We start from the raw sequence: 26965 nt of genomic DNA, 5'->3' as shown, positions 1-26965 counted from the left end.
GTTAGGCGGTGTAAGGATCTGCCTCTCTATTTATGTATCAATTATAATAGTAGAAACACCCAGTGCAATTAAATCAAGTTCCACCAGCAGTTTCCATTACCCAGTTGTTATATCTGATCGTGCTTCACAAGCCTGGAAGCTTATGTGCTCTGACATACCTGATTCCCCTTAGCATACGAGATTTTAGCTGCGTTTCTTCTTCTAAAATATACAATGCGATTTTTTTTTAGGGTGACATTTACAGGCACTGAGGACAGACTACTTTTGAGCAGTTGTTTGTGTGTATGCCATTGATCTTTACAATTCTTAACTTTATTCTTTGAGTTAATAATTTGCTTAGACAGTTATTCTTTAATTTACAAGTAAAGCTCGAGCACGTTTCTTAGATTTTCATATTATTAACTACATGAGAAAACATTTTTCCATTTTTACACATTTTAGAAATCATTAACTATTAATACTGCCGATAATAGTATTCTGATGATAGAAATAACATGCATAAGCCAACTATGACAACACAATTGTGAAATTTCAGCTGAGAACTATATAAAAATTATTTCTTAAATTAATCTGCATATAGTTTTAGTTTTTCGGTCAGTAGTGATGTTATTTTGTAGGAAGACTGATAGATCACTGAATACCACATCCCATTAGCTATTTCAGAGGAATTTATCTTGAAGCAATTATCCAATTTTTTTTATTTTTTTTTTTTGTATTTGGGACCGAACCCATTTTATGCCGTTAAGTTTAGTACATAAAGTCAACTAAATGACAAGAAACTCAACCTCTTTTCTGGTCACTATAGTGGATTACAGATTGCCACTCCAGTGATGCTTCCAACCCTTATCCTGACAAATCGATATCTGTATTCAGCCACCTTACTCCCATGACAAGTTCTAATGAAATTTTCTTTGCCAAGAATAATGGTGGCTGCTACTGGATAGTGACTAGGCCATTCATTCAAATATTCAAGTACTGCAATCGCCCAAAACGCTCTGGTAAAAAGAAAGAAAACCAAAAGAGAGTGGAGAGTTTGCAAGGAATCTAGGGAAATCGCAGCTTGTGTAGCATTCATAGTCTGGGCAGACTGACATCTTTCAATAAAAGCCTAACCTAAATGCTGGACAAATGAGAAGGCTTTGTTTGTTACCCGCTTAATGTGAAGAGGGAATCAAGATTTGTTGCCAGTGAATCAGCATATTGAGTGCTGAACTACTGGTGTACTGATCCCGAGTCTAGAAAGGGAATTTAATGAAGTCAAAAATAGGATATAAAAGCTGGTTATGAAATGATGGACATGGAAATGATAGTTGGATTCTGATCAGATAATCCACTGTCCATGAAAATAGCAGCTGAAACATAGTGGTCACAGATGTGATAGTGCAGTTAAATAGTAAAAATAAAGAAACTGATAGGATTTCTCTCCTACCAGTTTGTTTGTTTAAAAAATTCAGTCAGAAAACCAGAATTTTTATTTTCTGGTGCACTTTTCTTAGGAAGGCATATATATATATTATTTTATTATTATTATTATTATTATTATTATTATTATTATTATTATTATTATTATTATTATATCTATCTTTTAAAAAACAAATTTTTCTGTCTGGACAAACCTTAGGTTTCTGTTTGTTGCACAGAGCAGTAGCCATGGTAATCATAGCCACTGGCTCTCTGGGTGCTGGTTGAACACCACCCATCTGGGACATGCCATTCTAATCTCTCCAGACTCCTGGCACATAAATACCGTCTGGAGTGATGGATAGACCTGGTAGGTACTGTAGTCTTTGATCAGCTGGTGCCAGCAAAGATCATGGAAAACTCCTGTGGGTTTCAGTTGCGTCAAGGGGCAAAAGAAAACTCCTGTTATAATGCTAGCCTGATATTGTAAGAAAATGAGAAGCAGAATTGCCAACTCTATCTGCAATAATTTCATATTCCTTGTGAGCTGCTTTTTCAAGAAATTAAATAACTAAATTCAGTAAAAATGATATATTCAATATATCCACCCATGACTAAGAATCTTTCCAGTGTTTTAACTGTTGAATCAGGTGCTATGTACACATATAATTTAATATTCCTTGGCTTCTGTCTTATATACTAGTTGGGGATCAAACCTTCAGATGCAGCTGCTTGGCATTAAGCAAAATGTTCCTTCTTTTTCCCTATTCTTTACAAATGGGGAAATCATGATGAGAACCACAAACAGCAGTAAATTATTAAATGTGTTGGTGAAGTACTCTTGACCTTTTCTTCCTCTCTGTTTACCTGCATTCCATAGTGATACTTTTGGCTATTCATTTAATCAGTCATATTGCTGTTAGACACCAGGGGATGATAAGCGAAATCATCATGAAGAAATCACTATTTAAAAACCAGCAGTGAGATTTGAAGAACGAACAGTGTGAAATAAACTTGGAGAAGTGCTTACATTTCTGTGTCCAATCTGCAGCTATCTTCTCCATGCAACAGACTAATTGTGCTTGGAAACACAAACAAACAAATAATGCTATTTTTCCTTTTTGGTTCCAAAGTCTTGCTTGGAAATCTGGACTTAAATGCCTTAAGTCTTACCATCCTGTTGCTTTCCTTTAGAACGTCACTTCTTTGTATTAATGACTGCAGTGTTGACTCATTCAATATAATTTAGCTTTTTCTTCCATTTGTGGACCTTCAGGGAAAGTGCAAGGACAACCTGTCATGAGAAAGTGATGAATAATTGCTTATGAGTCTGTGGCTAGAAAAATTGGGAGATCTAGATATTGAACAATCTGAAAATTCTTTTTGCTCCTCAAACTAACATAGAAAGAAATATGAAGAATTCAAGGTCAGGCTGGTGGGGGCTCTGAGCAGCCTCATCTAGTTGAATTTGTCCCTGCTCTCATTGCAGGGGGGTTGGACTAGACAACCTTTAAAGATCCCTTCCAACACAAGCCTGTGAACGGATGGATATCCAGATTGTGCCACCAAGAAAATTCACGCAGCTTTGCAATGCCATAAAAATACAGCCTAAGGATGGAGCCCTCCTTATGTAATAAAGTAGCAGCTATTAAAACAGCAATGTGGATTCCAGAACTAAGAAACAGGTTTTTGGAGTTTATGCATAAAGAGAGTAGAGCGAAGTGTTATCTGTAGGATGTAACTACCTGATTGGGATTAGACATTTATCTCAACCTGTGATTTCTTTTGTAAAGCTGTCATGACAGCCTGAATGAATAGTATTGATCAAAATCTTTTTCAGTTTCACAGTTCTTAACACAGTGCAAATTTGTGCATTGGGGGATGGGGGTGGTTGGTTTTGGTTGGTTTTTTGTTGTTTTTTTCCCAAAAAGGGATCAAGGGGAAAGCTTTGGGAGATGGGGAGAGACTGGGTTTGATCTTGGTAGTACCTGTGCTTGGAGAAGAGAGTTGCAGAGAACATAGGAGGAACCAAAAGGACGAGGGTGATCTCTGGGAAACTGCGGCTCATGCAGAGAGAGAGGACCGAGAGAATCAGAGAGCAGAAGAGTCAAGGCAAAGGTGTGACAGAGTTTTCTAGGGGCCAGAGGCCACTGTGAAAAGTTTGCTCTATCTCATAAAGTACTGAATTGCTTGAAGCTCAGGTGGAACTTAGTACTCCAGAAATGCAGCAGGAAAAGGAAAGCTTGTGTATAAACCACTTGTAATTTATTTTTTTTTTTTTTCCTGATAAAGTAGCATGGAGTTTTCTCTAAAAAAAAAACAAACAAACAAACAAAAAAAACCAAACCACAAACCAAAAAAAAAAAGCCCAGCCCCCCAAAACTGCCCAAAACACTTAACAAAAAAATCCCCTACTAGCTTACATTCTAAATTGTGTTTTGGTGTCTATTTTTATTTTTAAGTTATAAGCTTTTGGTGTTTATTGAGAGTTCATTAGCTAGAGAGAGTCTCAGCAAATTCACCTGTAAATTCTGTTTGATTAAAAGCCTGGACCGAAAAGCTACCGAGCATAGATGTGACTCGAGATGTGAAAATTATGTAAGACATTTGAAGTGTGGCTTTTTTACAGGTGTCATACAAATATTTGAGGTAAGCCAGACCTTGTTTAAGATTTCCGATTAGTCAGGTTAGAATGGTTAGACACAATTGCTTATGTTTAACAGCAGTCTACAGGAATACAAAGTGAATATGGCCTGTCTACTCTCACTGTAGTAAGTGCAGTAACTTGACAGATTTCAATAAATAATGTGGTATGCTATCACTAATTGCTGGAAAACATATAACACCAAGCAAACATACGATGCAATCTGGTAGTTCATGTTAATTTTGCCTAAAGATGCAGGGAATGGAAATAACAACTGAATATTATTTTGAAAGTCTATAATTGGTCTTTTTCAGGAAATCTTTAAGATAGAAGGCAACCTTGGAATTCCAAGACAAAAAAGAGCTATATTGGCAACTCCGATATTAATTCCTGAAAATCAAAGACCACCGTTCCCCAGATCTGTTGGCAAGGTAAGTCAACAAAGAGCTGGATCAAATTTTGATATGAAGTAATTGATTTATTTCTCTTAGTTTCGTAATGCCCGTCATGTTGGTAGTACTCTCAGATAAAATGAAGAAACATAAATTTGAACAGAGAAGATGTATGCTGTTGTATTCATGGCAGACTTTAACAGCATACGTTCTGCTAAAAAGCACGAATCAGAAACTTATGTTTTCATGAAACTACTATTTTCAGCAGAGGTTGCTTCGTATCTGCGTATCTGTGTGTTAGACTGGGGCTGAAATCTAGGCCAGGAATGTTATGAAGAATATCCTACTGCGTAGTGTGGATTGTCTTGTGTCTGTTCTCAAGACCTAGAAGGAACTCATGAGGAATTACATGTGAAAATGTCTTTTGTTCATTCCTTCATTAATTTCTGTGTCCAAAGACAATAAGTCATGCAGACGTTTTCGGTTTTGTTTTTTGTTGTTTGCAAAGTTCTGACAGAGAAGTGGAAAGTTTTCCTTGTCTACCTGGTTGCCTGCAGACACAACAGCTCTAACAGCCACTTTTCCAGAACTTCAGATATACACTTTGTATATACAAAAATCATTAAAACTAAAACCCCACTAGTCATTCAGAGGGACATTTAGGCATCAGAAGTTGTAATTGCATGAGTAGATTTTGCATGTTGGCAGTTTTGACACAGGGACTCTTACGCATCGCTCTGACTTTAGGAGGTGTGTTAATGACGTGATGGCCTGTACAACTGTGGACTCTATTCCTAATTCCCACCGCTACGATTGCTGGAGCTAAATGCACAGCTCGAGGGCAGAACTTTACGATCGATGTGTAATTTAGCCAGCTCGCACCTAATCAGTTACTTCAATAATTAGGAAAGTTTGTTTTGCTATCAGTAAAAAGAAAGAATAATCTATAAAGATTTAATTTTCTCCTCTTTCCCTGTCAGTATTTTATACTGATCTCATAAATTCCAGTAAGTTTTTCTATCTATCTGAAGCTTTTTCAACATGTCCTAAAATTTCTAAAGCTGTTTCTGAACTCTTACCTTCGCATTTCACTGTTTAAGAGTTAACAACTACAGTAAATATTGTTGGTTAATGTTAGTGATAAATAGTTAATTAAGTCTTCTGTTGTGCAGCTTTAAAGCAGTGAGAGAATGAAAAAGGTTTCTTATACACAGATCTTTAGGTGGGGTTTTTTTTGGTTATTGATTAATTTCTCCCTGCTCCCTTCCACCCTTGTGAACACTGATTTTTTGGATCGGAGATATTCTGAGTTGCTCTCTAGAAGTACCTTCATTTTGTATTGGAAGTTTAGGATGCAGCCCTGGTAACTGAGACTCCTTAAGCAGAACGAGATGAATTGGGTCCTATTTGTACTTAAATGTTTTCCTAGCATCTTGTCATCTTGATTTGTTATTGTTCCTGAAATACTAGTCACAGGTCACAAGTGCATTATATGATGTACAAACAGAGAAGTGTAAAAGTATCTGGTGGTCTGTTTTTCAAAAGCCCTAAAATACCTGTCCTCAACTAATGTTTAAATTATAGGAACTGCAAATGGTCAGCACCTTGAAATACTTTGAGCTGTCATCAGTTTTAAAAATCTTTAAATATAATTTAGACATGGCTATTCTGACTATAGTCTATTGCAAGCTGTAACATAGAGTGTATATGTGTCAAGTGAGACAAAAATTTTAGATATTTAAAATAATGGAATGAAATATTCTAGGTCAACTGCAGTAATTTGCAACTGAATGCTTAACAAAGCACAAATAAAAAGGTTTAGAGCCTCAGACATACTGATGGTAGGGAAGTGAAGCTACTGTTCTGTAACTAGAAAATTCAATAGGAGTCAATGCTGAAAATAAAAGCAATTCTTTTAGGTCTTTTTGACGTGTCACAGATCTTCATAAGATTGGCCATGAAGTCTTCAGAAATAGAATAGTCTGTACTAATCTAGAGAGCCTTAAACACCCAATTTATGTACTTGCTTCAGATCCTGCATGAACTGTAGAAAAAATTGATCATCTGTCTCGTTCAACTTTAGGTGTTTATTGTGAACGGTATGTAGCTTCATGAATTTGCAAAAATCTATTTAGTTCCCCGTTTCTGTGAGGCATGAGATGTGCATTTATTTCCTCTCCCACAATATTTTGGGGCTAATCTTCAGAAGCTTCAACAGGACGTTACATGGACTGATGAATTGCAGCTTCTGATGTGTATGAATTTCTCTTGAACTTAAACTTTGCTGCCTCTGGTCTGCTGTAATCACCATGAAGGGACATTGCAGATGTATGGTAGTAGCTGTGGTTCTTATAATGTTTTGGGGAAGAGAAAAACCACAGAAAATGAATAATTTGCATGTTAGAATAGAATTTTTAAAATGAGAAGGAAGAATAAACGCAAGCAGATTCTGGATCAAGCTTTTGTCATGTAACTCCCAGCAGTCAGGGCTGAGGACTCGTGTAGGTTTGCTGTGAGGGGAATAGCAGAGTTTGTCTCAAAACCCAGAGTCTTGTCCTGGCTGCCCAGTGCCATCAGCAGTGCCCTTCTGAGCTCCTCTGCGATGAGCATTCCGGGCCAAATCTTTGTCACATTGAACTGTGGGGAAGTTTATATTTTCTTTAGATGTAGTAATAAACGTAACAATAAAATTATTTAGGAACAAGGAATTCCCATGCAGTAAGATGTGTGTGTGTGGATAACAACACATTTTCCTGTGTGAAAAGTAATTCCAACTTTTGTTTTGTTCATGCAACAATACGTTTTCTGCTTAGCAGGAATGCGAAGCTTTTCTGGCTGGATGAAATATAGGATAGTGATAATTTCAGGTATGACTAGTTCTGTTTGATACCATCATGGGGTCTGGTTTGGATGTCCACATAAAAGTTTAGTTGTTCAGTTACACCCCGAGTGTGTTATTTTTTGCCTTTCTTTCACCTGCTTTAGCAAATTGCCAGTGTAGTTCATTCACTGGTCCTGACTGCCTTCTTGTTTTCCAACCCATGCTGGGTCGCCTGGAAATGCACAAGGTTGTTTGGAAGTGATTGCAGCAGCCACCAGCAGTTGAACTGCTTAGTAGCTCTTAGATGGGAGCAGGGCAGATGTGCAAAAATTGGAGAGCAGGAGGAGAACAATTAATTACGTTTTATTTCAGAATTAGGAAACAATAGCATAAACAAACAAGGGGTATTTTGGGGGACTTTATTAAGGTATATATATATTAATATTAAGGAAGGAGATATTGCACTGGACAAGTGGAAAACGGTTTGTTTTAATTAATTACAGAAATTCAAATTGGTATTTAGTTTAACAAGGAAATACATGTGTAGAGGCTATTCTCTGTGCTGTTCCTGGCTTTCCAGCATACCCACTTAGGAATTAGGTTATTGCCTTGCCATTTGCACACCCTTCATTAGGGTATCTCTTAATTAAACAACTATCATAGACGTGCTGTGCTTCTAGGTAGAGGAATCTCACCTTTTAGCAGAACTTAAGCTTTTGCATATTGTCCTTCATTCCTGAGGGAAAATAGTGAGATTAAAATATTTTAATACAATCTTGGTAGTATGGGCCTTTGTGACCAGATGGCCCAGGCTACAACTGTTGACTGTTATTGATGTGTTTGGTTTAGCTCTTGCTGATATAGCACAGGGATATGATATTCAATTTTTAGTCTCTCTCCATATGTTACTTTTCCGGTTTATTTGTCCACATTAAGTCAAATGAAGTACAAAACAGTGGGATGCAGGATTATCTTGTAATTATGGTGATAGCTTATTCACCACTATGCTATGGAAATGTTTTCTAAAACCAACTTAAGAGTGGTGGTTCTATGTATCTATTTGATGACAATCTCCAGACACACTTTAACTGTGGCGGTGAACTGCATGATTGTACTTTCTGAAGTTTAATCCTTACACTAATGCAGGGTTTAAAGTGCAAGAAAGTAATTGCGAGATGGCTAATAAGTTCCAGCTCTTCCAGGTATTAGGAGAGAAGGACATCTGCAAAGTGAGAGTGTTTTAATATAGGCTGAAAGGTTTTGCTATGGATTTTATTGATGGACATATGATGAATTAATGATTCTCTTAATTTAAAGGAATTGTCCTTCATAAGAATTAGTATTTTAATTGTTGATACATAAGATCTGGAAGCCAGGAGTGGCCCGGTAAAAATTGGCAGGACTGTTTATACTCAGCAAAGGCCAGAAAACAAAGAGAGGTACGCAGGAGACTTTGTAGGAAACTGCAGAATGAAGAAAAAGCAAAAACTTATTTTTTGCTAGTAAGAGAATCTTTTTCTTTGTTACTTGCCTGTTTTCTCCTTTTGGAAGGAGGGGGTGTTTATTCAGGTATTTTACATCCAATACTATATATATACCCCTGCCTCTGATCTGGGCTGATGTAAAATGAGCTGTCAAATGACAATTAGATAGCAGGACCGACCTAAGCAAAACCTCAAGGATACAAGTGGTGCAGGCTAGCAAACAGGATAGAAATCTTTAAGATCTATGAGGAGGTGGGGTTTTCTCCTCTGAGCTGTGAATTTAAGGCAAAGAGAAAATACAGCTCGTCTGTTAATGCAGCAATAGAAAAAAAAACCCAACCAACTGAAGAGGGGAGGAAACTGAAGATAACTGGATGGAAAAGCTGCTGGAAGCTTATTATTTTTGAGTGGCTATCTGATTGAGGCTATTTATATATGATAAATTATATGCTTCACAGAAGAGAAGTGTTAAGTACTAAAGATGCAGCTGGAGAAAATACCAAACTTCAGGCAAAAGTTTGAAAAGGAGGTGATAGAAGTGTCAAGAGAGATGATCATGATCCACTGACCCGTGAAGAGAACCTAGAGAGGTTTGTAGATTAGAGGAGGTCATGTGAAAGGCAACAGAGGAACAACAGTGAACTAAAAGCTGAATTAAGAAGTGTATGTGTTCTACTGGAAAATAAGCTAGAAAATGTGGGTGTGGGGAAAGAGAGACTGAAGAGAATTGGAGGAGGAAAAGAACCGAGCTAGGATGCGTGTCCAAGTCTGGAAGATAACAGTGCGTGCCAACAGAGAACTGAATGATTTGCAGAACAGAAGAGCTACAACTAAAAGCCTTTCCAACACCAAGAGGGTGATCTCTGAGTCCGTACCATTTTCTCGGTTGGTAAAGGTCTGAATCCCCGTGTCAGTTACTAAAACTGATGCAGAAGCAAGCAAATGTATTTCTTACTGTGGAACTAGAAGCTGGTCTGAGGTCTACAGGAAATATCCACTGAATTTTTTAAAATTATTTTTTAATACCTATTTGGTGGTTTTCAGATCATCACCACATCAAATGTAGTAATCAGGCTGTTCCGATGAATATGGTCAGAAAGGGGGAGGTGGTCATCAGCAAGAATTCTGACTTGTCCAGAAGGCAAGAATATTTCAGTGACAGCTGAAGAAGTGGTACCATCAGGGAGGTGTTGGAATGATTGACTCCTGGGAGGCATTGCAGGGTGAAGATCTTTTTCAGAGAGGAGATGGAATTATTCATGCACCAGGAATTCTGATTTCTTGCATCAAAGTCTGATGGCGTATAAGGAGAGCACTCTGCTAAAGTATGTCTGCCGTTCTATGCAGGAAAGGACAAATCCACAGGTGAGGGTATATAAACAAGCGGCAACCAAAGAGTGGTAGAAAGATGTACAGAAAAGGAAGAAACAAGGGTGTTATTAATGAATAGCACTTAGGCAATAAAGACAGTCTTAATAAATAAAGATCTTTCTAATCCAGTGAGAAAAAAGGTTGGGATTAGAGCAAAATCAAGTTATGGTACTAATACAGTAAGATTGGGCAGAAATATATATGAGCTCAATTTGTTCAGCCTGGCACAGTAAGTGTTTTCTGTAAATCCAGAGAGAGTGTAATGATTTAAGCAAAAGGAATGCACTGGCGTAATAACTAATGGATATAAATTTTGGTGTGAGATTAGAAGAAAAGTTTCTAGTCCCCAGAGAAGAAGAATTAATTTTCAACGGAAGTAGTGAAGAGGGAATACAAAGTTTGATAAATATACGATCACAGTCGCATAATACAGCTGCTTCGGATCCTGAAAGAACAGACACATAGAGGCTTCCTGCTATTCTAGCGTTCTTGAAAATGTGTAAAACCCTGCTGAGTTGGACCTGAACGGGCCGTTGGAGATGTCACAGTTTAGCATCTGATCAAATTCATGGCTTGCATGAAGGAGCGGCACACTTCTGACCTTCATGGAAAAGTACCAACCTACCTCAGCAATGAATGTAATGAAATGAACAGCACTCCATTAAATTAAAGGGCTTTTGATGCAAGTACATGAATTATTAAACTACAGCATATTAATTTTCATTAAAGAATATGTATTTGATGTCCTAACAAACCATTAAGTGAAAACAGCACTTAGTTTTCATCTCTTTTTCTGAAAGGGCTCTCTTCAAACTTTTTTTTTTTTTTTTTAATATTGATAGTCACATAAACAATTCCAAAAGAATTTATTCTCTTAATCTGACATAATTTTAATGGAAAGCCTTGTTAAAATGCCTCTGTTTACTTAAGGTATTTCAGAAGAATCACACAAGCAATAGGTGCCTTCGAAAACTGGAAAATAATAAGAATTTACCATTTTTTTCAGTGTTTTGTCATTAATAAGAATAAAAGAATTTTTTAAACATTTGAGAAATACTTTCTAATCTTGTTACTATGGTTACAAGTTTGTTGGAGATAAAGCAGTTCTCTGGCAATGATAGAATTAAATTTTATGCCCAATATTGAAATATCCAGTACCTAATTTCCTGCTTCATAATAAATCATTCTAATGACCTCATGGAAAGCACCAAACAGAAGAGATTTTTATGCTCTGAAGCTGTTCAGCAAAGTATTCTACGTTTTAGCTGTCACAGTTTGTCTTAACTTTGATCTCGGAAGTTGATATCTTAAACTGTGCTGCAGATGAAGGTAGAGGGGAAAAAATTCTGTCACTGCCAGTAAATGACTTTTGTAAAGTAACTAAGATGAAATGAAACCCTGGTAAATAATTTTTCATTGACACACTAATTGAATTTTAGGCGAAGTTTAAGGAAAATGTTTGGTTTATTTTTAGATGCAACAGCTATTCCATTTAATGATGCCCAATGTTAGACAACTTTCCCTAATGTGGTGGGTTTTTTTGTTCTTACGTGGTAAATTATAGTAATCTTTGCAAAAACGAACCCAAAGAATATCTTCCGGATTCCTTGACCCAAGTAAAGCCCCATGCTTATGTTTTAAGATTCACATGCAGGGTGGGATTTTTGTGCTTGATTTTACTGAGCATGGAGACTGCCATCGACAGCAGCAGCCAGAAAGTCCCTTCTGGGGATGCAGAATAATAGTTATTAAATTGCCATTCCTTGACTTGATTCTCTCTGGCTTTCATGAAACTATACTGATAATTTTTTTTTTTTTTTTTTTTTTTTTTTTTTTTTCTTTACAATCTTCCAAGATGATTCTATACCCCAAGTTGACTAAAGTTTTTTGTTATCCACCTTGACATTTCTCTGGTTTAATTCAGTTGTTTGAAATAACCACTTAATCTGCTCAGCTTGAAAAAGCTATTTTCTTATTGAATATGTAGTTTTGAGCAAAATTTTGATCTCTGCATTCTTACTAGGGTCAAATTTTAACAAGATGTAGGACCTAATTCTTTAATCTCAGATTGGTAAAACAGGATTGATAGTTGGATCCAGGATTTCTCTTTGCCTTGGTATTTGTAAAAGTCATTCCTACAAGTTTACTTACATTAACACTTTCTTTTAAGTAGGATGACAAATGCAACAGACGTATCCAGCAGTACTTAGCAGTGTACTGTGTTAATATATTACTAGCGAGAAGATGAGATTTGCAGAATACAGAAGTCAGTGGAGAGAACGTGACCACAGAGCTTCCTTTAAATCAATGAAGATATTTATTTGATAGCTGTGAATTGATTCATACAGCTTAGGATGTGATCTGCTTGTTATCTGAATACTATACCTTCTCTAGCCAATCATTTCCCTGTTTCATTCCAAATTATTCCTTTGGTTTCCTATTATGCAAAGTCAGTTGTTAGCAAGTGTATAGTGTAATATAAAACAATACCCAAATGAATGTCATTTTAGGAAGAAAAATAATTTATCCCTGCCAATTAACAAACTAAATACTGTCAAACTTTCGACCTTCGTACATCCATTAATGAAAGACTTTAATAAAAGCATTTTGTGGACTGGACTGGCGACAAATTTGATATTAGTAGCTGTGGCTTGGTAAAGTGGTATTAAGAAAAAGTGGTTGGCAGAGTATTTCCAGAAGGAAAAATGCTATGTATTATATATGGCTCATCTATAAGGTGGAGTATATAGCTGTCACTCAGTGAAAAATAGTCATTTCCTTCCTTCTGACTAACTGCTGGATCTCTTTAATGATTGCTAACTGATTTTAAACCTTTTTGTGTTTTGTTCTTGGTATTATCATATGTGGGTGATTCTTCTTCTGAATTTTTTTTCCTCTTGAATTTTAGAGTGATGTATAGTAACAGATCAATAGGGTAGGTGGAGTATGATGGTAATATCTGTAATGGCAGCTGTGTTTTAATTCAATAAAGATCTGTTACTCTCTTCCAGCTGCACTCGAAAGGCAACTTTATTAGTTTGCAACCATGTTTGTAAAATTCAAAGTTATTTGTAGTCTATAGAGCAGAATCACAGATTGGTTGATGTTGGAAGGGATTTCTGGAGGTCATCTTGAACCACCCCTTGTTCAAACAGGGCCACCTAGAGCCAGCTGCCCAGGACTGTGTCCAGGCGGCTTTTCAGTGTGTCCAAGGTGAGAGACTCCACAACCTCTCTGGGCAACCTGTTCCAGTGCTCAATCACCCACACACTGAAAAAGCGCTTTCTGATGTTCAGACAAAACCTTCTGTGTGTGTGTTTGTGTCCATTGCCTCTTATCCCACCGCTGGGCACCACTGAAAAGAGCCTGATTCGGTGGTCTTTGCTCCCTCCCCTTTAGGTATTTATATACGTTCATGAGATCCACCCTGAGCCTTCACTTCTATGGGCTAAACAATCCCAGCTCTTTGTCTTTCCTCATAGAAGAGATGTTCCAGTCTCTTAATCATCTTGTGGCCCTTCACTGGCCTCCAGAACATCCATACCTCTCTTGTACTGAAGAGCCCAGGACCGGACACAGTACTCCAGGTGTGGCCTCACCAGGGCTGAGCAGAGGGCAAGGATCACCTCCCTTGACCTGCTGGCAATACTTTGCCTAATGCAGGCCAGGATACTGTTAGCCTTCTTTGCAGCAAGGGCACATTTCTGGCTCATGTTCAACTTGGTGTCCACCAGGGCCCCCAGGTCATTTTCTGCAAAACGGTTTTCCAGTTGTGTGGCTGCCAGCATATATGGGTGCATGGGGTTGTTCCTTCCCAGGTGCAGGACTCTGTAGTTCCCCCTGTTGAACTTCATGAGGTTCCATGGAACCTGTTTCTCCAGCCTATCGAGGTTCCTCTGGTGGTATGACCCTCTGGTGGTATGACCCTCTAGTCACCTTTCTATAACCTATGTACTTATGGAAGCCCTTCTTATCTTTGAGATCCCTAGCCATGTTCAATTCTATTTGGGCTTAGCTTTCCTTCATTCTTGGATGCTTGGACAATGTTTGTGTAGTCCTCCTGGGTTACCCGTCCTTAGTTAAACCCTCCCTATGCTTCCTTTTTGTGTTTGAGTTTGGCCAGGAGCTCCTTGTTCATTCACACAAGCCTGCTGGCATTTTTGTCTGACTTCATATTCATTGGGATGAAGTGCTTGTGGGCTTAGAGGAGGTGATCCTTGAATATTAACCAGCTTTCTTGGGCTTCTCTTCCCATGGAACTCAAGGATAAAGTGGCAAAAGTCTGCTTTCCTTAAGTCTAGGGTGTAGTGAACTTGGTTTTTACCTTCCTCCATCCCATCGGGATCCTGAACTCCACCATCTCAGGGTCACTGCAGCCAAGGCTGCCTTTGACCTTCACTTTCCCAGCAAGTCTCTCACTGGCAGGTTTGAGGTCCAGCAGAGCACTCTTCCTTGCTGGCTCCTCTGTCACTTGGAGAAAGATACCATGAATGCACTCCAGGAACCTTCTGGATTCCTTATGTCCTGCTGTTTTGTCCTTTCAGCAGGTATTGGGGTGGTTGAAGTCTCCTGTGAGGACAAGGGCCTGCAAACCTGAGGCTTCATCTGCTTGACAGAATGACTTGGGTATCTTCGCACCTTTAAGTGTATGATGAGGACATCTTTATTTTTCCTTACCTTATTTAAGAAAAGCTGATGTCTTTTATCATAGTTAATAATATGTCATTTTGAAGAACATGTGTCTCCACTCTGTTGACCTATTTTTCTTTCAGGGTCAAATATGTAGAAATATGAATTATTTCATTGTAATCAATGATCCATTGTTGAACTAAAATTTTCAATTACACAAATGTCCAATTTCCTTTTACTTATCATTTGAAAAGAACATTCTAGTTTTAACTGCTCTACTTTCAAATCACTCAGAGACAAATAACTTTCTACCATTGAAACATTGCTTAAGCAAAGGAAAATTAAAATTCAGACTACTGTACCTTTGGATTAACCTGCTTTTCAGTGTTCTGTAATTAAATTAGCAAGAGCATTGATTTTTTTGTTTGGTCATCATATTTACATTTTTTTAGGCTGTTTAAGAAGTCATGCTAATTATTGGGACATATTTTTTTGAATATAAATACAGGAATCATGCCCTCCATATTATATTTATGTACACGTACATACGCAGAGATGCATAACAATAAATGAGTAGAGGCTTGTGCATGCATATCCAGACTTTCATGTACTCTCTTCTTGGTCGATACTATTGACTTTTTATGTGCTTTTTCTCCCGTTTTAATCTATAAGATACTGCTCTGAGTACATACTGCTTCTATTGGAAAGTCTCCCAATTTCATCTGCTCTTATGTCAACACGTATTAGTTACATTGTTGTTCTTCCATATCTTATTTTCCTGCCATGTTACTATCTGCCTCATATTTCTGCAGAACAGGTGAATAAAATGAAACAAATATACAAATTCTATCCAAGAATTGAAATGGCTGTTAAAAGATTTGGAGAATTTGACAGCACATTATTTTAGCAATTTTATTTAGCTTGAGTTGTCATTTAAGCTGAGATGTACGAATCTTTATAAGCTTGTCCTCATCACTCAGTGCTTCCATGGGGTGGCAGTCTGTTTGTTAAGCATGTGCCCATGCTAAAGCATTTTACTGTACCGTTGTACAGTGATGTCTGACCTTGAGGACATTGAAGTTAACAGAAATTCTCCCACCAAAGTGGGAAAGGACTCTTGATCAAGCCAACCATTGTGGGAGATTGTAAAAGGGATGCTTGAAGGACGCATGAACTAAGCTGATCATGTACCTATCAGGTTATACTTTATTTAACTATGTTTATAGGGAAAATTATTAAAGTACATTTGGAAAATAAGATTTTCATCAAGGTTCATATTTGTCTCTTTTTTTTTTTTTTGATATAAGTATTTTTGCACTGCTTCAGAAGTTCTTTTCATTTCTACAATGCACAGACGAAACTATTAAGCTTAGATTTTTCAATTGAGCTTGCTGGAGATGAGAATGGATTTTCATAATAGAAATCTGTATAACAATGAAGTCCAGAGATTGAAAGTAGTACTGATCACTATAATCCAATAACATGTGTCTTAATATATTTTTTTTTTTACTTATTGGAATTGCAAACAAAAACGAGGAAGTGTGGATGTAGACGAGTGTGGCTACAACTTGAATTCAGGAGCTATATGGATTTAACAGAAATTCATGTTCAAACCTGATATACAATATATTAGAAGTATTTTCATGAGCAATTGAAGTGATGAAGGCTGGCTTCCTACAAATATTACTTTCCCACAACAAACTTGGGTCCTCTTATCTGTGATAGCACCACAAGCACAATGACCCTAAATCATCCTGCAGCACCCTCAGCACCACTGGCATTGTTTTCTACTTTCTGGCATTTCAAACTGGGATGAGAGAGAGCACTTCTTGGAGCTACAGCTAGCCTGACCGGGGGATGAATATACATGAGCAAATGGAAACCTTACCTTCCCATCTCTGCAGGTGTTAGTGGGTCATATCACTTTACATTGCTGTAACTTTCATGGAACTTCTAGGAACCTTGTATCTTGGATGGTTTTGTTCACATTTGGTTGAAACTAGCCAATAGGCTTAAAATGGGTCAGACAGCATAATCACTTAAATGCTGTTTTTTTTAGGAGACCAGGCTAAAGAAGCAGGTGTTTAGCATAACAACCTTTCCTTGACAGATTCATTTCTACTTGACAAACAAGCCCTTAAATGTTACTGAAGAAGCTATTATTCCATGTAGGGTCGGAATAATGGTTAAATCAGCCATATTCAAAGAGCAGTGTCTGCAATGGGGAACTTGGTAATTATAGAAGGGAAAAACTAGGATTTATAGAATTTTATCAATAATAAAAATTAATGAACAATACACAGCATACTAAAATTGTGTAAATAGGAAAACATAATAAATCAACTTCATCCATTACTACTGTGCTGTTGGGCTTTCTAATCTGAATTTGCTAAGGGTCACTGGAACATAAAAATTAATTTGAATTAATAGAATCTATTATACATGGATTAATTTTTTTAAAAAAAAGTCATATGGCACCATTACTGCATTTTTTTTTTTTTGTGAGAATCTTAGAGTAATTACTATTTAAAAAGTTATATATATATTTTAAAATAATAATTTTAACACAATCATGATACAGTCAATAATGCTTTGGAAAAAAATGTAATTATATGTTAATGGGAAATCTTAAAATCCAGGCGTATTGTTTCCTTTAGGGAATGACTGATGAAGGAGGCTCTTTGTAAGTAGTAGAAAATTGCTTGTAATTTTTTCCAAGTTTCCACAAAGATTGGTGATTTCAAACTCTGCAGATAAAAAGATAAGAGATGTAGTTCACATTCAGCTGCTACGAGCTCTGAACATGCTAGCTGCTGAATGTATGCTTTAGTTATTTTTCTTAATTATAAGAAAATAAGCTTTGACCACATTTTATTATGTTGAAAACTTCCCTGTCCTGAACAGTCTTTTAATTCTGGGAACAAATTAAGCACATGTTCGTGATCATAACTTATGTGTACACACAGGTGTACATAATGTATAGCAGATGAAGACAGGTACAATGTATTCTAGTACAGTATTTATTTACAGCAGAGGTAAGAGCAAAAAATAATCTTCACACGCTTCTGAAAAGAATAATTTTCTAAAATTCTTATTAGACTGTCAGAGTTAATTATATTTTTTTAGAATTAGACTGAAATTTTCCCATCTCCTTTTTAAATCAAGGACCAGAGGCAAAATACTGCTAGGTTGCCATTTTTTTGTCCTTCATTCTCTCACAGAGGGACCCCCTGCCGCTTGTGTAATGAACCATGTGGACCCTTATGCAGTAGCTTTCAAAGTAAGAAATTATTGTGTTGAAGAGCTGGGGAAATTATCTCATTGCAAATAATTTAGTAGCAGGATTTACCATTGCTTTCAGTCATGAATTTAGCATCAGGAGACTGAGGTTTTTGTAAATCTGTGAGACGAACAAATAGCTGACGAACAGTTAATATAAACAATTTTACTTCTACTGGAGGCTCAGAAAGGCTGTAAGAGGGTTCTTCGGAATCCCCAACCTCACTTAAAAAGTGAAAGTCCTGTCCAAATGGAAGAGTAAACTACAATACAAACTACCAGTACAATATTTTTCAAGTATTTCCGAAGTTAGCGTGCTCCATGCGAAGGGTGGCTGTGTGACACCGCAGATGTTCTCAATGAAGGAAGGGGACAAGAGTCTGAAGGAGCATCTCAAACTGGAGTGTCAAAAGAAATGGGTGCAGAACAAACCAGAAAAAATGAACATTATAAAATAGCAAAGTCCAAATTTGAAGAGAGCTCAAACAGGCTATTGCTGAACTCCTGAGGCATGTAGCTATTCACAAGCATTATCTTCACTTGCACTGGGATGTGGGTGTCATATAATGCTCATCCTTTTTAAAAAAGACCTTAGCGAGCCTTGAAATGCATTAGGAACTGGAGCCACTGACTCCCACACTAGACAAATCACTCAAAGCCATGATGTAGCAGTCACTGCAATTGATAAACTTACGGATGCTCGTGAGGTGAATGGTTGACACGGCTTTTCTGAAGGCAAGCCATATCTTGTAAACGTATTAAGATCTATGGAGGAGTCAAAGATATAGATAGATCTGATCAATAAACCATACTTGGATTTCTCTGTGAAGAAGAAAGGCCTTCTCTTGGCTAAAAAAGTTTGCCACATCAGTGTGGAAAAATATTTTCATAGGGAAGGTTTTATTAATGGATATTTTCAGGGATCTGTACAGTGATTTGTGATGTTTAACACAACAAAAAATTATCTGAAAAAGGAGACAGTGAGGTGACAGAGTTTGCAGATCATCTAAAACAATTCAAGAGAGTGACAAGTAATGAAAAGATGATAGCGTTGCAGAGGGATTTACAGTACTGAATGTTTGAGTTTGATAACTGCAGATTAGTCATATATAAAATTCAGCAGCAGTTCTGGAACCATTGTGAATTGGTCTCAGAAAAAGTCAACCGAATCCCTAACAGTTACCAGGTGTCAAATAGAAAGTTGAATTTTGTGGTGTTCTTGTGCTGTCTTAAAAACGATGCAGTAGACTTGGAGAGGCTTCAGGAAAGGGCAGTGTAGATAATCAGAGGTAAGAAACTGAGAAGTTAAACAGAACAGGGCTGGTCATGTTGGAAAAGAAACAGCTAATAGGGATGGATATGATAGTGCTGTAGAAAATTGTTGATCGTATGGAGGAAACACAGGGAACAATTATCCACTCTTTTTCCTACTGAAGAACTAATGAACTTCCATGGAGTACCAGGTGATGGATTGAAAAGGAAAAAAAAAATTTTTTTTTTTTTTTCCAAGCATCATGATACACATTGTCACAAGATATAGAGGCCAGAAGTAAAGGGTATACTTCTTGCTAATAGACCTGATGGTTTGGGCTCTGATGCCAGTGCAGGACAGTATTAGTCATCGTTAGAGGCAGAATATAGCAGCAGATGTATCCCGGGACTGGCCCACGACCATCGTTGTGTAATTTGCTGTGCGTGGTTTGTTTTTGAATTGCACGTTGTATTTGCTGCTCTTTGCAAAGGTAACAAACTGCAAAACCATCTCAGGGTTGACTGCACAAATACTTCCTTTGCAGTTCTGTGTTTCTACAAGCCATCTCAAGTTTAAGCTTTTGTTCTTCTAAATACAATTTATATCATGCAAATCTATCTGGGAAGTAGGCAGAAAGGGTGAGGAATGTCTGACTCATTATTTGTATTCAAATATTGCTTTATTATTTATAGAGTCATTCTGAATTTCAAAAGCATGTGGGCAATATTAGAAATAGCTATTTCTGAAAGCAGTGAGATTTCGGTTACTAAGACCTATATTTTCAGGGGTACTTAGGTGCCTCATTTCCTTCAGCATGATGGTGTGAAATCCACGGTTAGAAAGCAAAGTTAAACAGTTATTTCTTCTGACATTTACGAGCATTTGGGCACCTCCAGCTAAAGGAATGTAAATGTAAAAGGAAATATTATAACGGCTGATTATTGAAATAGGTAGAAAAATGCAGCTGTCAAAAGGAAAAGCCTGTCTTGCACTGAACAGGCCTCTAAAAGCCCCTGGAGATGTTCTGGATGCTCCTGAATATTGTGGAGATCCTAGAGTTGCTCAGAAAGAAGTCCCTTGTCTTTAGTGTGACTTATTTTGGATGTTCTGGCTTTTAAAGGGTTATTGTCATTTAATTTGGTTCCTTACTGCTATTCACACCTATGATGCCGGGCTGACATATGTGCTGTTTTCAGGTTAAATTGTCCTAATGTGTTAATCATGCGGAAGCTGTCCCTGGAGGTGAGGGTCATTTGAAGCTGGGCTTTTTAATTGGATGATTTAAGGCTTCATTTCTACTGCTTCATACACAAGACACTGCAGAAAGGCTAAATTTAGCAACTAAATTTTCTAGTATGTATTTTTTTTATATATATATATATATATATGTATGTATTTCCTATTACTCAAGGAAGTAATTGGCAAGGAGGTGCTGACTGTTAAGAGCGAGAAAACTAATATCTAGATTTCATTAAAATGTAGTGCTGTGAAAGGTAACAGAATTTAAGTGTACAGAATATGTCTGGCATACTAAAAATCATTGTACACTAGCAATGCTTTTTGTTAATGTAAGGTAGACAGGTTATACTATAAGAAGCTTATAGTTCCTTTGTTTAGGAGTGAAATATCAGATCTGTAAAAAGACAATAGTGCAACTGAATGACAGATTACTCCTCAGACTGGTGGTTGTAATGGGAATATATCCCTAGTCCTAACTGTATAAACTGGGCGTTTCGAAGGTTTAAGTTTCTGAGCACAGCATCTTGTTTAAATTTAGTTTAAGGCTGATGTGTTGTCAGTAGAAAGTTTCTAAGATATGCCACAGTGATAGATCTAGAGAAGTAGTCCCAATTGACAAGAGATCTGTTTTCTTGCCTATTGATTTCTTCACTCGAAATTAAAATGAGTGATTTGTAATTGAAAGGACTTGACTGTTCTTTCTAAATATCAATTTCAAACCCGTCCCTGCTCTCAGTAGTAGCTGCTAATCCTGGGACTGTTTTAACATCTTTCTGTATTCTAGACACAGTAAGTGTAGCCATAGAAACACACATATTAAGGTGATTTTCTTTATTAATAAAATTAGTAGACCTTGTTAAATTGTTTTTCTAGCTCCATGATGTGTTGTTGACTAATTTCCAAGAAACAAACAGCTACTAATACCATTAAATAAATTTTTATTTTTATTTGAGAATTGTGATCATATGCCTGTAGCCTTAATTTTCAGTAAAAATTAAACAACAAAGTCTGATCCTGGGGAAATTAACTTGCTTCATTAATCTACAATTTTATTTTACCTCATTAATTATCCCTACAGTTTCAGACCTGCATTTCCCTTAAATTAGAAGAGAAAACCACATATATTTTAAGTATATTGCTGAATTGTCTGTGAAGATAGGTGCGCTCTTGTGCTTTCATCGTTATATGTGTCAGCATATTATTTAGAGCGTATCAAATATTTTGATTCTATTGAGTCTCTTTTCTATGAGACTCACTAATATTCTAGATAAATTCAGTCCTTTCTGCCTGGAAGTGCAGTATGAATTTTACTATATCGATATATGGTAAGATTAAAACCAGTTATAAGTAACACGCTTTATATTTGTTATCCTTAGATGGTTTAGTCATTCTATAACTGCAGTTAAATAGGAGGCGACAATTAATTACATAAGAAATAGTGGTTAACTCTTTCATTAATTCTGTATCATCTAACCAGAGTAATAATTTGAACTTATATAAAGCGTAGTATGGGTCATGCTCTTTGTTAACATTAAGTTAAAGAAATGTCTATAAAAACTAGGTGTGTTTTGGTTTTACACCTGTGTAAGTGAAGTCAAATATGACCGTGGGTGATTATAGATTGTCGCTTAATAATGTCAGTTAGTATCAGTAAGAAGTGGTTGGTCTGAAGTGGAAACAGCCATGAAATTAAATTACGTTTTCTGTTTTAGGTGTGTGTTCTCTTTTCTCTGTGTTAGCAGTGAGCCAGTGCCTTGTTACGGCTGTAAATCCAAGGCTTCAGTATTGGTGGTTTTGAACAAGGTATAAAGCCAAGGCCCAGAATAGCTGTGGCTACTTACAGTGATGGCACGACATAGCTGAATCCCCTCTCTGCACGGTACGGGTGGAGCGGATACTGGTTGGATATTTTGCCAGTTTAAGATGGCACTGGAGACCTCTGTTTCATTTTGATTTCTATTTTAAGTCCATCGTTACAGGATGGATTACATGCTTGTTAAGCACGATAGGATAAAACCCTGTTATCGATGAATTAAGGGAACCACCAAAAACCCACTCAGAGCAGATCACCTTCCAGACTCGAAGATCAACTTCCCGTTTGTGACCAAGGGGAAGCAGAAAGCCGTGTGCGTGTATCGGAGCAGCTCAAAGGCTGCTCTGACATCCGTATAACTCCTGGTGTGGATCAATCTCCGCGGCCCCGTTGTGCCAGATGTCACCGGCGCACAGCTCCATGTAGCTTTTTCAGTTGAATCCTGATGTGTCTCAGGGTGGCAGGGCCAGGCTCTATCAGATTCATCCCTACTAAACAGGTTTAAACAGATTTTTTTATAAGACAGGCTTAAAGTTACTTTAGCTTGTTCGGGTGGATGCAACAGAACATCCTGGACTCTTCTATGCTCATCTAATTGCTACAAAAAGAGCGAATTTTTTTTTAACATTTAGAATACTTTATAAATATCCTGCTTTTTTTTTTTTTTTTTTTGGCTCTGCTTTATTCAGTGTGAAGACTTTTGCTTCTTGAATGTCTTTCTCTATTCTTTTTTCCTTCCATATCATTAAACTGATTTTTTCCACACTAATAGCTACATTTACATTCTGCAAGATATAGAATGCATAGCCATTATCCACCTAACTTACGTATGTACCAGTTTAATAATTTAACAGTTTAAACTTTCACAAAATCTTGCAATTAGCTTTAAATTGTATTTTTTTGTCATTGAACAATGTTACGGTAAGCAATTGTATGTGACTGGAAATCATCTAATTTTTCAGAGTTAGAAAAGGTAATGCTGCTATAGGTAGGGAAAAAATTGTTGTATTTAGTAACAAGTGGATTAGAGAGCCTGGAAATATTTTGATTGTTTCTTTTGGGAAAAATTACTGTTTTAATTGTATAATAACTGCAAATAAGATTTATGTATGATAACTGATAAATTCACAGGCTGATATTAGCTAGCAAGTTTATAAAAATGTACTGTTGCCTTTAAAAAAAAAAAAAAAAGATTCAATCTATTTGTATTGCCTACTACTTTTTATTGGCTTCAGCAAACCGTTGGGCAAAAATCAATGTGTGTATTTACCCTCTAGTTCATTCCCCTTGAATACAAATTTCATTCAACTTCAAGAACAGAAATTCTGTTCTTCATATTATAAGGGTTCTTGAATGCTACAATTTTAATTGTTAATAGCTGGTGATGGGAGCCCGAAAATACAATAGTTATATTAATGGATTATGGTCATGAAAGCTTAGATGTCAAGAATTTTTTTTTAATGGTGATGTACGCGATAACAGTAATGCCGGTCAGGTAGCTTAGGTATTCTCTAAAAGGAATACAGTACGGATAGTATATTACTGGGTTCAATCCAGATCTTCCTATAAAGGTCATCTGAAACTTTGGGAATGTTTCATATCTGGACAGAGCATTTACAGTTTAAGCCCATCTCTATTAATTATTGGTTAAAACATCCAAAGGTTTCCATGTGTAATCTTTAAGGAAAGGAAGTTTTTACTTAAGCTTTTACTAAATTGTGACTTTGTAGATCTAATGGGTGGTGGTGGTGTTTGTAAAAGTAGGCAGTGCTGACTGTGAGAACTATAGCTTCATATTATTATATAGTCGTTTTATTTGTTACATAGTGGCAGTTGAGAGAAAGATCTTTACAAATGCACTTTTTAAATTGGGAAAAAGATTTGAAGAATCTGTTGTCTGACTTAAAGGCATTTTTTTTTTTCTTGTGATGGTCAACAATATAGTAATTTGGTTGAATTATTGCATAAGGCTTCTTAAAGAGACTATATAAAGCTTTAAATATAATGTAATTAATCACTCAACAAAGTTAACATTCTGTGTTTGCTTCTGTGGATTATTTGTTATTTATTCTCCGAGAGATATCAATAAATCTTCTTCATAATCCAACACAATCACCTGTTAGAGCTACAAGCAAGCAGTTGTGCAGTTCTTTCCAATATCCTTGAAATCACTTTAATGTTTTAGATGATTTCTGTCGTAGATTTATTTGAAATGTATGGAGTTATTTTTCTAAAATGAGTCATTGGGTTGAATCAGATTAACGTTTGTTTGCCAGTAGAGCAAATCTGTGGCAATTGGCATACTCAAGATAATGGTTGACAAGAACTGTCTTTGTAATAGATCTCACTACGTTAAAAGAGTAGTTGGTAGCACTTGTATTTTCTGTTACAAATTTGGCCGTTTTCCATAGCGCGAAAGCTCTGGTAAACTGAGATGTATGTTATTACTGCTTTGTGCTTTATTTCCTTAATAAAGCATTAGTTCCAGCAGTACTGGAAGTTTTGATAAGCAGTTAGGTTTAGCACGGTGAGCTGAACTGGAGATTCATATCAATAACTGCTAATCAGTCTGGATTTGACTTGTTACCTGCATAACTTTGGCTGTTTATTTCTCTTGCTGACTAGCGTGGACTGAAGTGAAACTTCTTAAAGCAGATTAATGTTTGCACGTATATACATTAAACTGTGTCTTAAGATACAGATGCCAGTTGTTGGACACGTCCACCTGTTTATACACACAAATTTATATAAATATCTGTGTCAATAGGAGAAAAGACTAAAAGATGCCTTCACTTGGAACAGAAGCAACTTTTTGCTTGCTGAGTCAGAAAAGATAGATGTTATGCATAGTTAAATTTTATGGTTCAACCTCTAGTTTTTCAAAAGAAGGAAATTATAAAATTTGAATGAATTATCACACTAATCTAGAGAGACTATTTTCTGCGTAAATTAAGTTTGAGTAATTGGTGTTGTGGCAAAATTGAATTAAATAGTTTTGCAAGTTCAGAATGAGGTATACTGAGGAATCTTGATGCAAATAAACATGAATAATATTGTCTATGATTTTGCTGGAAAGAGCTGTTATAAGAGCTACAAACAGGTGAGCTTTTTACAGTGTATGCATGGAGATTAAGTTCTTGGTGGGCACCAGTAAAAAGAACCATATTGATTTCACAATAGCTGCCAGCAATTTCTGATTACACTTGATCCGTTTGTGGGTTTTTACAAAGTTAGCAGTAGGTTTTAAAAGTACCATTAAAGAGCTTCGGTATTTTTGTCAAGTACCTTGGAAAGGACAGGTGTTCCATTTCCTGGGGCTCTACAAACGTTTTAAAGTACTGTCTGTTTAGCATGTTGTATCTTGAGGTACAAGTTCTGCATGTATTGAAAACTGTTAGGTAAAAATAAAACTGCCATGGACTAACTGGCAAAGCCTCCGGCGAAAACTGTAGCATCAGAGGTTTTAATTTTTCTACCTACTTGAGTAGTGATTCTACTTTATGAACTGAATACTGGCTTTACATAAACCAAGCAAGTCGGCCTGGTAGGTACTTCATTTATGGTTTTTACGTTTTTTAAATATGTATGTCTCATTTCAACGTTAGTATGGATAGTTTTTGTATTAATAGATTAATGTAACGTTTTTAAAACTACCTATTTTTAGGTTTTAAAAAAATCTTCAATGCTATCATTTAGCCACAATAGACTGCTTTTATTTCAAGTTAGATTCAGTCAAATTTATCAAGGTGTGATTATAACTTTCTTTTGAGTTTATAACATTATCGCCAGCTACTGCCACGTTGTCTTTGTGTTAGATCTCCGAACACAGCCTAAGCAATGAGGGCCTGAATGAATGGAAGATTTTCTATTGACTCTAACGGACGTGTAGTTGAGGATGGTCACAGTGTGTTCTGTAATGTCAAACTGAAACTGTTTGCTGAAACTAACTTCAAAATGTACTGCAGGAATACGAAATAGATCAAGGAAAAGATAGAGGTGGGAAAATAACTTTAAAGAGTGTTTATGGGTATTTGTTTTTTTGAATTTGGATGCTCTTTCACAGGTTTAGGATTTACTGTTTTCTTGTATGTCTGTAAATGCAGCAAATATAGCGCCTGTTTTGTGTGATTGTTAAAACATATATTTTCTAACCATTAGCAAAATTACTCCAGAGATGTTTGAGAAAACCGAGTGGTGTGTACTAATGGTTTCGTGTCTTACGATAGCTCAAAATTCTCAGCTAGGCAGTAGAAAATTCAGCACTGAAGAATTGAATGGAATATTGGATTCAGCTATACAAGAGTGCAGGCTTATAAACAATGTTTATTGTTTCAGAGTTTTAACTCTTTCAGTGTCATTCAATCTTATCAGCATTCTTGTTTCAGTCTTAAAAGATTTGGGAAAGTAATTTATGCAGAGCTGTGTCGGTAGCATAGGTTACTTAGATACAGTAGGTTTTTCTGGGTGTCTGATTCCCAGGCTAGAGTTGCCTTTCTGGCCTCCTGTTGGGCAGCTTTTCACAATGTACAGCTCTTTCCATTTTCCAGTTATTACAGAACCTTGTACGTCCACTTTTATTAAGTTTAAGAGTTCCTCTTTATCCGGGTTTGTCAAATACAGGTCTTGCCTTGGAAGGCGTT

At 36.6% G+C, this 26965-nt stretch overlaps 1 protein-coding gene across 2 annotated transcripts in view; it reads left to right on the top strand.

Moving 5' to 3' along the window:
- CDH13 (cadherin 13) overlaps positions 1 to 26965 on the top strand; it is a 518101-nt gene that overhangs the window by 199580 nt on the left and 291556 nt on the right. For both annotated transcript variants that reach the window (XM_026856742.1, XM_026856741.1), the window contains exon 4: positions 4360 to 4476. In XM_026856742.1, the coding sequence (XP_026712543.1) occupies positions 4360 to 4476 (117 nt within the window). The remainder of the gene's footprint in view (positions 1 to 4359; positions 4477 to 26965) is intronic.

This window comes from Athene cunicularia, assembly GCF_003259725.1.
Source record: "Athene cunicularia isolate RWA chromosome 11 unlocalized genomic scaffold, athCun1 chr11_part1, whole genome shotgun sequence".
NCBI classification, from domain to species: Eukaryota; Metazoa; Chordata; class Aves; order Strigiformes; family Strigidae; genus Athene; species Athene cunicularia.
This window is presented reverse-complemented; position numbering and strand designations above follow the sequence as displayed.